The sequence below is a fragment of the Poecile atricapillus genome, chromosome 9 (genome assembly GCF_030490865.1).
Source record: "Poecile atricapillus isolate bPoeAtr1 chromosome 9, bPoeAtr1.hap1, whole genome shotgun sequence".
In the NCBI taxonomy this organism is placed as follows: Eukaryota; Metazoa; Chordata; class Aves; order Passeriformes; family Paridae; genus Poecile; species Poecile atricapillus.
The window spans coordinates 2,621,918-2,634,313 of record NC_081257.1 but is presented as its reverse complement, the minus strand read 5'-3'; the positions used below and the strand labels follow the sequence as shown (position 1 = coordinate 2,634,313).

The following is a 12,396-nucleotide window of genomic DNA, read 5'->3' as shown; positions in this document are numbered from 1 at the left end:
ACTAACCAATGATGGTGATGTGTTAGTTTTCCTCGGTCTATAAAGAAGACCTGAGGTAATAAACCAAGAGAAATTCTCCAGTCCGACTCCACAAGAGAGTCTGTGTCGTTCTTCTCACCGTTCCCAATAGAGCAACAAATAAGGGCCAGACCCAGGGGGGATATTCAACTATCTCCCTTTGAATTGATGTTTGGAATTCCTTATCCTTGTAATTCTCAGCCTGGGGCAGGGCTAAAGATAAGTGATATATATTGAAAACAATTTGTGGCCCAGATACTGACTCTTGTGAAATCTCTTCAACAGGAAACTCAGCTGGCACAGACCTTGTCTTTGCACTTTGCTGTTCACAACATCCAGCCAGGAGCCTGGGTCCTAGTTAAGGAGTGGAAAGAAGCACCACTGGTGGCTAAGTGGCTTGGACTCTTCCAAGTGTTGCTGACCACAGAAACAGCCATCAGGAGAGCTGAACACAGGTGGACCCATGGCACTCAGGTCAAGATCTCTGAAGCCTCGGAGATTTGGACATCTCAGCTGGAGGAGAAGGATGGGAAGCTGTGACTGACACTCCACAGGAGTGGACCAGAGCAGTAGCCAGTGCATTGACATCGGGGGGAGCCCCGAGTGCCTCCCCACAGACGGCCTGCTGAAATAGTTTGTGTGGGCATCCCTTCTCTCCAACCTCCAGTCATTAGAGGCCAATCCTGGCTGTCATGGCTTTCTTTATGTTAAGCTGTTTCTGTGCCTTCACTCACCACAGGTGGTGCAGGAGACAACGTGAAAGTGAAAATTAGGTCAGGAAATTAGATGCCACCATTAGAATGCTTCTCTTAATAATCTTACCTTTATACTGTCAGTTAGGCTGGGGCAAAAATTCGGAAAATAATTTTTTAGCCTTAGGAGAAGAAGTAGCAGAAACCTTTAGCAATTGTTGGGTCTGTAGAGGCCCAGGGGAATCTGAAAACTGGCCATAGGTGGCCAGCCCAGTCAAACCTTAATAGTGGGTTAGCACCCTGGGTGAGGTCCATAATAGAAACAAGATTTTGGGATGAAGAAAGAAGTCCATTGCAGCTTCATTCTTCTGAAAGAGGCATTTATTGTCTAAATAGAACAGGAAGCATATACGGGAGAATGGGACATGTTTCCGTGGTTACCTCATGAACTATAGATTAAACAAATGCTTTTTTTGTGCTGCAGCAACTCTAACCTTTTTATCATGCATCATCCCTTGCTTAGTACAACTTCTTCATCGTGTGATCAAAGAGATGCAAGTATTAGCCATGCCTACTGATCCAGAGATGGCTGCAAAAGGACAGAAATTGATGTCACTGCAAATCATTGCAAAATCAAAAAAGACCCAGGAACAAGAAATGAAGTCAATGATAACTAAAGTTTGTAAAGACAATTATTAAAAAATAAAAGGAGAGGGATTGAGAGGAATAACGGATTTGTCTTTACAAACAAGCTGTGGGTCTGCTGGTAGATAAAACTAGCACTGAGAGATAAAAGAATCCGTGGGAAAGATTCCACTGGTTGATGAATGGAAAAAAGATATTTGCCTTTACAAACAAACTGTAGGTTTGCTGATAAATGAAACTGGATATTGAAAGATGAAAGAGACAATGGGGAAACACCATAAATTCCTAAGAATTAAAAATTAAGAGGGAGGGCTATACATTAGAGGGGAATCTTAGGTATCAGGTGATTTACCAAAATATGGATATGATCTAGTATCAATATCCAACTGGATGGACAAAAACTCTCTAATTGTTTTAATTAGAAAGGATATGTTTAATCAGCGCTGGACTGGTGCCCTAATATGCACACGGCCCTGAGTAGAGATGGTAACAGGCTTTGATTTACAAAAGTATTGAATACAAATACATATTCATAACTCAGTTACCACCCAGTCTCCACTTCTCATGTTAATGAATAAAAGGCAATTAAGCATTTAATAAAATGCAAATAATGTTCTTTGAAATAAGTCGGTGGTCTTTTTATGAGTAGAGGTCCTGGAAGGGAGAAAGGAATGCATCTTGGCCTTCCTACCTTTCAGGGTAAGATGACAAATGGGCCAGATGGGCGTCTGTCTGGGCTCTTAGTTTCTTGTTTTAGTGAGCCTTTCTGATTTACTATTGTCTTTATCAGGTTTTCTATTTTCTTTCTTAAGCCCAACTGAGTCAGCGTCTCCATCTTCTAGCCTTGGTAAGGCCTCCCCATTTGCCCTTGGTGTCTCAGTTTTAGAAGACAGGTATCCACTAGGGAGGGCAGGAGCCTCCCTTGGAATAAAAAAATGTAAACCCCCTCCCTCCAAATTATTATAATTCTGAAATCAAGGGGGCTCTCAGGCAGAGATCTGGGGATAGGAATAACAGTTCTTTACTAGTATTTATGACAAGGCAAACAAACAACAATAACTACAGCATTAGCAAGAAAACAGAACCAGGGACCCAGTTGCAGCTTTCTCGGCCCAGACGGGAAGGGATGGAGGAGAGGCTTTGCTTCACAAACCCCCTCGGGCGGGCGGTCCCGGTGCTCCTGCAGGGCTCTGAGGAACAGCCGGCTGGAACAGCAGGGATGAGCTGAGATCCTGGACCGGTGGCTGAAGTGTAGGGAGACACCATCGCAGGATGACACATCCTGGTCATCCCCCGATGTGTTATCCATCTCCCAAAGTAGCTCAATGCATCCCAGTGTTCCACCAGGCACACTGGGCCTTGAGTCCAGCATTCCACTGCCCTCCAGAGTAGAGGCCAGACTCCCACAGAGAAAGGCCGGCCATCCAGCCTGCTGCGGGACAAAGTCTGGCTCCCAGCAGCTCCACGGAGCCTCTGGCACAGGAGCCTCCTCCACCAGCTGGCTCTGTGGGCTGAGAGCCAGCAGCAGCCCCATCCTGCACCCTGCCCACAGCCCTTGGGCCGCTTGGGGAGGCCCCGAGGCTGCCGCTGATGGGGCTGCTTGACTCATACCAGCACTGCTGTGTCTGTGGCCAGAGCGGGGCCACCATCACGTGCTGCAGGGAAAACTGTGGCAGATGGGAGTGTGACAGCTGTGCTGGTATTGACACGGGTATAAGGCCAAAGAGCCGGCTGCCCCTGGGCTGGGGGCAGTGCCCAGGCTGGGCTTGGCAGAGCCTGTCTGCTCCTTGGGGGCTGGGGGCTCTGCTCTGGCCTGGCCGAGGCCTGGGGAGCCCTTGGCTGTCCCGCTTGCCCTTAGAGCCTGCACTTGTGAGCCAGAGTTCAATGGCCCCAGCCTGACCAGACACTCAGGGCTGGAGCCTTCCTGTGGTTACTCAGAATCTGAGGCCATCAGAATCTGCCTCTGCACGCTCCACCTCCAGGGGCCAGCAACCACAGGAGCCCCAACATGAAGCATAACAACAGTCGCTGCCATCTTGCTCTCTGGAGAGCAGCAGCTGCAGCACACAGAGTGAGGCAATAGCAGCGTCAACATACAGCAGCTCCCCAGACCATGGGCACCATGAGCAGTGCCTGTTGTAGTTATAGTAGTTGTGGTAGTAGCAGTACTAGTAGTAGTAGTAGTATTTAGCGGCCTCAGCACAGTTATAGACATGCTGGGCCTGATAACTGGGGAAACAGCTCCTTCCAGCAAAGGAAAAACCTACCAAATGTAACTGACAATAAAAAGGGCCACCTTCATAATTATGCAAGTACGTTAAACATTTTACCAAGCAGTCAGCTATTCCTGCGTGCAGTTCTAACAATGTAATGCTGGAATTTGATACAGTTGCCCTTCAAATACCCCAGGTAAAGGGAGCTGAGTGCTTCAGTTCCACGGAAACCATGAGAAAGTATCAAGAGAACTATGCTGCTATGTAGCAGTTCCATAGTGAGTCGAGCACTCTTTTTTCTGCCATGAAGAAAGAGGACTCACATGTGGAGGAGACCGTGGTGTTCCCACACAGGAACTGACCAGAATCATGTTTGACAGGGAGCAGGAGGGCCCTGATGGCAGGGAGCCAGGTGAGGGCAAAGCAGCCCCTCCCACAGCCTGGCCCAGGGGCTGTCAGGGTGGCCAGCGTGGGGCCCAGAGCAGAGGCCAAGGGAGGCAGGAGCTGCTCAGCCAGGCCAAGGCTGGGAGCCTCCTTCCTCCTCAAGTGGGGCCCAGCTGGGCCAGGGGGCAGCTGGTGGGAGCCCCGTGCCCGCAATGGCCGCTGCTCTCCAAGGCCTCCAGCCCTGCCCATCAGCCAGGCACGCAGGCAGGGACAGAGCAGCCCTTGGGGCCGATGCTGCCGGCTGAGAGCCCCACAGAGCTGCTCATGCCCACTGCCATTGGCTCTGTCCCCTGCAGCATGCCTGCTGTGTTGCCCATAAAGGCCGACCCCTGCGTTTCCCCAGGCCCTGGCAAGTGCCCCTGTGCTGCTCCTGCATTGCCCAGGGCACCCATGGGTGTTGCTCGTACCTGACAGCGACCAGAACCAGTGGGGAGTGTGACAGCTCTGTTGCTGTGGGCACGGCTGTCAGGCCAAGACCCCTTTTGGGCTTGGCAGAGCCCGTAGGCTCCTGGAGGGCTGAGGACACTGCTCTGGCCCAGCCTGGCCCAGGCCTGGGAGGCCTTTGACATTGCTGATTACCCTCACAGCCTCCAGGGTCGAGCTGGAGCTCAATGGCCCCAGCCTGACCGGACAGTCTGGACTGGAGCCTTCCCGTGGCTCCCCGGAACCCGAGAGCATCAGCGCCAGCTCAGAAACACTGCCTAACTGGGTTTGCCAATATTTTTTCTTGTTAGGTCCTTGAAAGGATTTAAAAGGTAAGGTTGTTTGGCAACTTCTTCAAGGAACAAATATGACACAATTGACACAAGAAAAGGTTTATTAGTTTGGGTTCTGTTTCCGTATGGAATTCTTATGCTTCCTTAGACGATCCAGAAATTAATGAAAATCTAACATATTCCTAGGAGAAGTTTTTGAATCCACTGCTCGCAGAAGTCTCTAAATTCACTGGTTCTCTTAAACGCTTCCCTTACATCTAGTTAGCTAGCTGCTCCTGGAACATACAGAGATGCAGTGGTTTACCTGGCTGGACATCACAACATCATGTTACACACGCCAGTATACTAACAATCTTTTGTTCCCTGATAGTTACAAAGTTTCAGGCTCTTCTGGAGATCCTGAATTAATTTTGCATGCACATCCATAGCCATGTTCCCTCCTCAGCATTCAGCCACAGTTACCAGGGAACAGACGTTCCATACTCACCTCAAGCAATAATCTACATATGTCTTCCCAACCCACTTTTTCTTCACGGAGCTCTACAGATCTACAAAATAACTTTGGGCCCTCTGCACAAAACAAAACACAACACCAATCAATAGGGTTCAACCCTTCTGATTCTGCTGCTTCAACAATCATAAATGAACAACACAACGGTCAAATCAGAAGCTCTATTCTTCACGTCCCTCCTATTCTCTTGCCCCCCACCACATGTCAGCTCCAACAGAAATGTTCCCTACTGCAGCCTGGTGTACTAAGAAAAATGAAAGGCAGCAGCTGTCTCCCTGAACATGCTGAAATCTAAATTGCAGTGAAACAGCATCTCTTTCATGAAATGCTCAGCAGCAGGATCCCACAGCTGCCCTCAGAAGTGCTGCCTGCCAAGGGCTGAGATCTCCATTCTGACATACCCTGTAAATCAGACAGGCTGGAAGATTGCTGGGCAGTAACTTTATGAACACAGCCATACATTTCATCACCATTATCTATCAAGTCTCAAGAAACGAACGTCATTTAAGCCTGACTTGAGACTATATTCTACAAAATATAACAAGCAATTGTTTTGGCAGCCTGTGTAATTTTTGGAAGCTGCTTTCCTTTTGTTGTTGTTGTCTTTGTTTTTAAATAGAAAATTCACTGGGTTCAGAAGAGAAAGCCCCAGATTCATTAGGATGAAGAACCGCACAGACGTATGTGGCTGACAAGAACACTCGGCATTCCTAATAGTAACACCAGAGAGACAGGAAAAAGTTAAAGGTGATAGACCTACCTGAAAGGATCCCAAATGTCTCGGTAACCTGTCTAGTGACTATGTTTTTGCTAAGCTCTAAAAGTTCCTATCGCTATGAGGTAATTATCTGAAAGAAAGGAAAGGCAGAAAGCTGCTCAGCCTTTATTTTTTTCCAGGACTCTCTCATGGGATTCTACCACAACTTTGACCACAAGAAAGGATGGCAAATTTTGACTACAGAGCATTCATAACCAGGCAGCATTTTTTCCTCCTTACTCAAGTCCAGTAAGGGTTTAAAAGGGAAAAATATTCAAAAGGGGCTGAAGAAGTTGTGTCGTACCTCTTAGGCATTCATCATCTATGGAGAAGAAGAAAACTCTAGAACTTTGTGCGTGTCTCTACTCTCTGTGTAGAGAAAGAACCCTAGACAAGTACAAAGGGGTTTTAGCATCCTAAAAGGTCCTATCAAATCCCATGAGCACGAGTTAGAGCTGTAGTGCCTCAGAGAAATGGTATACATGGAAGAGCTCTACTCCATAGTATGCAAATAAAGCCTTCTATAAAAAACCCACTTTTTACAAGAAAACTGACTGTGTCTTTGGCTTTTGGCCAAACTCAGTTTGGGGTTGGCCAAACCAAAACAACCCAGTCAATTTCTTGTGCTCAACTTCTCTCTCTGTTCACATTCAACTTCACATCCAATGGGCTGCTGGGACTCTGGACTCCGCACAGCACCAATGGTTTTCCAAGATGACTTTCCTTGCTCAGAGGTGTGCAGTGTCAGTTTCCCATTTCCTCAGTGCTGCCATTCATATTCCCACAGCATCCAACTACCACAGCCAAGTAGACAACAAATAGAAATGGAACTTGCCTGTCTTGGTGCTTTTCAATTTCTGACATCTCAGGCTCATCAGCACCCCCAGAACTGATGCCTTGGAAAGGTGCATCCTCTTGCCACCTGACATTTTCCGCTTTTATCGGTCCAAGTACGTGAGGCTCTGCAAAACCAGCACCAAAAGAGAAAGAAAGCCAAAACCAGATCATTTCTCTGCTTGCCAGGAAAAATTCCTTCTTTCAAGTGAAATATGTACACTGGAGAAGACAGATTTAGGAAGGACAGAATCTTCTCCTCCCTGATTTTCTGAGCTGTAGCTCTGCTCCAGGATTTTCCACTTTGTTCAAGCCATCTCCTATGTATTCTTAAACATTTATCATCACATCCAGAAGACAGTGAATAGCTCCTCAATTTAGCACAAGTGTGGGGGGCTTGTTGCTTTGTGTTGTTGTTTCTTAATATTTTGGATAACTTGGCATGGTTTCCTTTCATTCCTACCTGACTGTGACTTGATTAAATATTCCTTCATCTTAATTTCATAAGGCCTTATTTTATCTGAGCTTAGAACACCCCAATAATCCTTCAGTGTCATTCAGTTTCACTTTCCTGAAGGTCCAGGAGTAGAACTCGGTAACTAACAGAATGTTCATGGAGCTTGGGGTCAACTCCAGGATTTTGCTCCTCCCTCTACCTTAACACCCATTTTCCTTCAAATCCTGTTGGGTTCCATGTAACTTGGTATGACTGCTGTGCCACCTTTTTCCCTGTTTGAGAAGTTTAGGGCACGACAACAAGCTTTTTCACCACTCTGCAAAAATCCCAATGCCTTCTCAAGGCGTGCCTTTCAAAATTCCTGAGATGCAAGTAGCAGTTACCTCTCATTAATCTCCCACAACCTTGGCAAGTAGAAATGAAAATCAAAATGCTTCAGCAGAAGTACTGACTTCTGCCGCTGATCAGCCTCTGGATTATGACCTTCTTTACACCATATTGCTCTACAGTGCCTGCCAGAAGCGGTTCCTTACAAATGGCTCCGTTAGGAGGGTTCTGCTGTTACCTTCTTTGATGCCCAACTCCTCTGTGTCTCCAAAGAAGGAAAACTTGAAAGCACTGGACTCCTGAGTTCTGTTGTTTTCAGGCAAAGGTCCCAGACGTTCGTCTGGGGCAGAGTCCTGCGCATCCTCTTTGTCAAACGCTATTTCCATTGTCTTTTCTGGTTTGACCTTTGAAGGTCCAAGCAAGTCTTTAAAATCAGCAGCAGTGTCGCAATCGATTTCTCCAGACACTTGAGGCAGTGTCTCACTGTCTTCTTTCTTCTTCCACTTTACTGAAGGAAGGCTTTACTGAAATGAGATTGTTTAAGGATAGCAACTCAGCACAAGTCCTTTTTAAAGACAGCTTCCCCAGGAGCCACCTTGCTCTTCATGTCTCCCTAAATGTATCCAAGCCATTAAGGACTGGTTCACTTTCAAGGGTAAGCAGTGGGGAAGTATCTGTCTAAAGGCAGCAATGAGTGTCCTTTCTAATTAGCTATGTCCTTAAGTGGCTTTTCCCTTAACAATACAGGATAGCAGAAACCAAGAATCATAGAAATGCCAAGAGCTAATCTGGGTTTTCCCACAGACCTGCAGATCTCGAGGTCCCTGTATTGACCCTTCTCACCTTCACTTACAGCAGCAAACGGAAGGACTAGAAAGAAAAGATGACACTACATGCTGCTGATAGAGGTCCGAGTTGAGGCCCGACGTGGCTGGCGGGAGCGGTTGCTCCAGCGCGACGTCCCCGACGGTGTCCCCCTGCGCCTGGGCCTCTCAGCACTTGCTGCTGTCCTCCTGCTCCTGTCCTGGTGACTCCCGGATTGGACAGGTTGATTTGAGGCCCGACGTTGTGGGCAGGAGCGGCTGCGTCTGGGGGACGTCCCTGAGGATGTCTCCCTTCGCCTGGGCCTCTCTGCCCTCGATGTTCTCCTGCATCTCCTGTCTCGGCAACTCCTCGACCGGGCAGGTGGACTCTGGGCATCAGCTTGCTGCCTGGAGCGGCTGTGTCTGCGGGAAGCCCGTGACGGTGTCTCCCTTTGCCTGGGCCTCTCTGCCCTTGATGTTCTCCTGCTGCCCCTGTCATGGCGACTCCGCGACCGGACGGCTCCATCTGAGGCCCGCCTTTGCTGGTGAGAGCGCCTTCGCCTGCGGTCAGGCCCAGCACGCCTGGAATGGACCCTGTCCTCAGGGCCCGTCCAGCTGCTGGATCTTGCCCTTGGTGTGCGTGGGCTGCCGGTGTCTGCCAAGGAAGAAGCTGGATGCCGGAGGCTTCTGTGGCTGCTGGTCCCTGGAGGTGGAGACTGGGGAGCCAGACCCGATGGCACTGCGCTGCTGGAGCTTGGCCTGATGGCCTCAGATTCTGAAAGGCCATGAGCAGGCTCCGGTCCTGACTGTCTGATCAGGCTGGGGCCATTGAGCTCTGCCTCATCCCTGGGGGCTGTAAGGCCAAACAGGAATGTCAGAGGCCTGTCAGGCCTGGAGCAGGCCATGCCCGACCAGAGCACTGCCCCCAGCCCTCCAGGAGCCCATGGGCTTTGCTGTGCCCAGCCTGGGCACTGCCCCCAGCCCAGGGACACCCGCCTGCTTTGTCTCATACCCGTGCCAAGACCAGCACAGCTGTCACACTCCCAGTGGGTTCTCCTCACTGTCAGGCCAGAGCAGCGCCTGTGGGTGCCCTCAGCAGCACAGGAGGAGCACAGGAGCAGCTCCCAGGGCCTGGGGAAACAAAGGGGTTGATGGCTCTGAAGACAAAGTGTCCCAGCACGGGATTGTATGGCTGAGCTCCTCTGGCTCCTTCTACTTTGAGCCCTTCCCGAGACACAGGTTCCCTGCAGGGCCCCGGGTGCAGCTTCCCAACTCACCCCTCTTCCTCTGCCTCCTCCCTGCCTCCTGGGTAAAGGCATTCCCTGGCATTGCACCTGCTGTGCCTCTCTCTCAGGTCCGCGAAGGCGTTGTTGTCCTCCCATGTTGGCAGTCTGATGGAGAAAGGAAAAGCTGATGTGTTTCTGCTGCCCTGACCCCATGGATGTAACAGGGTGACCCTGCTCTTCCTCCAATGCTTTTCCAAGTCCCCTGAGAGGCAGAAATCCAGACTCCCTGGATGGGGCTGGCTTGGACTACTGGGGCAGGGCCTGGCACAGTATGGCACTTACACCCCCTGTCTTGTGAGTCACACTGAAGGACACCAACCTGGTGGGAGTTCGGATCCCCAGAAAGAAGGTTTCGACAAGAAATGTCTCACGGTCTCTGCAGAGGGGGCAGCAGAAGTACAAAAGACCAGCACACATGGCCTGTCCCTGCAGGGCAAAGAGAAGCAGTGTGAGCCAGGCCCTGGTGCTGCTGAGCACCTGCTGTGTCCCAGGCCTGAGGGCATGGCTCCCACCTGGAGGCAGTCCCTGTGGAACCAGGCTCTTTTGCATGCCGGGCACACTATGGTGTTGAAGGTCTTTCTATCCTCCACTGGCTCCATGCAGATGGGGCATTCGGTGCCCGGCTCTGGAGTCACCTGCACGTCCTGCTCTGGACGGTGCTCAGGGCAGAAGGACCTGGGGACAAAAGGACGGGCATAATGAGAAAGACTTGGTCCTTCCCCGGGGGTGGCCAGAAGGGGAGAGGAGCTACCTGAATGGAACAATGTACTGTGTAACACAGCAGCCCTCCTTGGCACAGGGCAGGTGGAACCATCTGTCGCAGCCTTCCCTGCAGCACATGATGGTGGCCCCGCTCTGGCCACAGACGCAGCAGTGCTGGAATGAGCCAGGCAGCCCCATCAGCGGCAGCCTGGGGGCCTCCCCAGGCAGCCCCAGAGCTCCGGGCAGGGCTCTGGATGTGGCTGCTGCTGGCTCTCAGCCCACAGAGTCAGCTGGTGAGGGAAGCTCCTGTGCCAGAGACTCCACGGAGCTCCTGGGAGCCAGACTTTGTCCCACAGCTGGCTGGATGGCCGGCCTTTCTTGCTGGGGGTCTGGGATAAGCTCTGGCCAGCTACTCCTGGCACAAATGTCCCTGCTCTTTTGCCAGGCTCTCACCTTCTGTGCCGCCCGCCTGACTGCAAGTTGGATATCTTGAGGCAGAAAACCCAGGAGTCCAACACGTTTCTTGGCTTGCTGAAAAAGCAGTGTGGCAAAATACTGCAGAAAGGGAGAAGAGCTGATGAGGACAGGGTGGCAGGGACTGCCCATTGCAATGCTGGAGGGAGTGCCCGGAGCCACTCACCAGGCAGAACACGTGGGCATAGAGCCCGTATTTCTCCCGTTTTTCGCCGCAGGTGTCCGGGTCAGCCTCTGCATGGCGACACAGCAGGCATGCTGCAGGGGACAGAGCCAATGGCAGCGGGCGTGAGCAGCTCTGTGGGGCTCTCAGCCGGCAGCATCGGCCCCAAGGGCTGCTCTGTCCCTGCCTGCGTGCCTGGCTGATGGGCAGGGCTGGAGGCCTTGGAGAGCAGCGGCCATTGCGGGCACGGGGCTCCCACCAGCTGCCCCCTGGCCCAGCTGGGCCCCACTTGAGGAGGAAGGAGGCTCCCAGCCCCGGCCTGGCTGAGCAGCTCCTGCCTGCTCGGGCCTCTGCTCTGAGCCCCACGCTGGCCACCCCGACAGCCCCTGGGCCAGGCTGTGGGAGGGGCTGCTTTGCCCTCACCTGGCTCCCTGCCATCAGTGCCCTCCTGCTCCCTGTCGCACATGGCGGCTGTCAGCGCTGAGTCCCTGTCCAGGAACGCCGCTGTCTCCGCCAGGTGCTGGTCCTCTCTCTCTGTGGGAGAAAGAAGAGTGATGGGAGTTTGCAGAACAGGCCCAGAGCTATGAGGGTGCTACAGCCCTGCGTGAGCCCTGCTCCTGTCCGCCTTCTGCTCCCGTCGTCGCCTTGAGGAACACCGCCGTCTCCTCTGGATGTTCCTGTGCTGATTCTGGGAAGGGAGAGGCAGGTGAGCCTGCAGCACAGGCCCAGAGCCCCGAGGTGTGGGGCCCCTCTGGTCTCTGGGCAGCTGCTTCCTTGCCTTACCTTCTCCTCCCGTTGCCAGGTCGCACTGACACACGGCCTGAGCCCAGCCTTCCCTTTTGGGGCTTTGGTCACACGTGTCACAATGGCCACTCCTCTGACATCAGCATCTTGCTCCCAAGATTGAGGCAGCCATGGCCTCACATGCCCAGCAACCACTTGAGTCCACCCCCTTGGGAACCGAGGTTCTGAGATGGTTCCAAGCCTTTGGTCAGCACGGAACCAGGACAGAGACTCCTGCAGCAAGTGCAGGGTCCAATCCCAGGCTCTAGGGCTGCCATCGAGGGTGGCACTGTTGGCAGAAAGGTGCTGTTCAGGCATGGCCACGTCAGGTCTCCTGCCCCTGGCAGTCGGTTGCCCAGAGAGCTTGTGCAGAGTCTCTTGCACTGCACAGATTCCAAACCTGCTCTTGGTGCACCGATGTTTTCCTTAAGACCTCTCTGCAGTAAACTGAGATGAACCTGATTTCATGCCCGTGCTGATCACTGTTGGGAACAGGAGATAAAACTGGGGACCACTGCAGCTACCTCCCAACCTCAGTTCTCCTGTCATCTAACCATCTAATGAATTTGAC

General features: G+C 51.7%; 1 protein-coding gene across 1 annotated transcript; it reads right to left on the bottom strand.

Annotated features, from left to right (window-relative positions):
- Positions 1 to 9,257: 9,257 nt before the first annotated feature.
- On the bottom strand, positions 9,258 to 12,143 carry LOC131582233 (PHD finger protein 7-like). The gene is given in 12 exon segments (XM_058845190.1): positions 9,258 to 9,270; positions 9,414 to 9,548; positions 9,695 to 9,808; positions 10,023 to 10,160; positions 10,162 to 10,203; positions 10,205 to 10,378; positions 10,455 to 10,579; positions 10,859 to 10,960; positions 11,046 to 11,137; positions 11,487 to 11,576; positions 11,647 to 11,730; positions 12,041 to 12,143. Coding segments are annotated over 12 exon segments (1,212 nt in total).
- Positions 12,144 to 12,396: the final 253 nt, after the last annotated feature.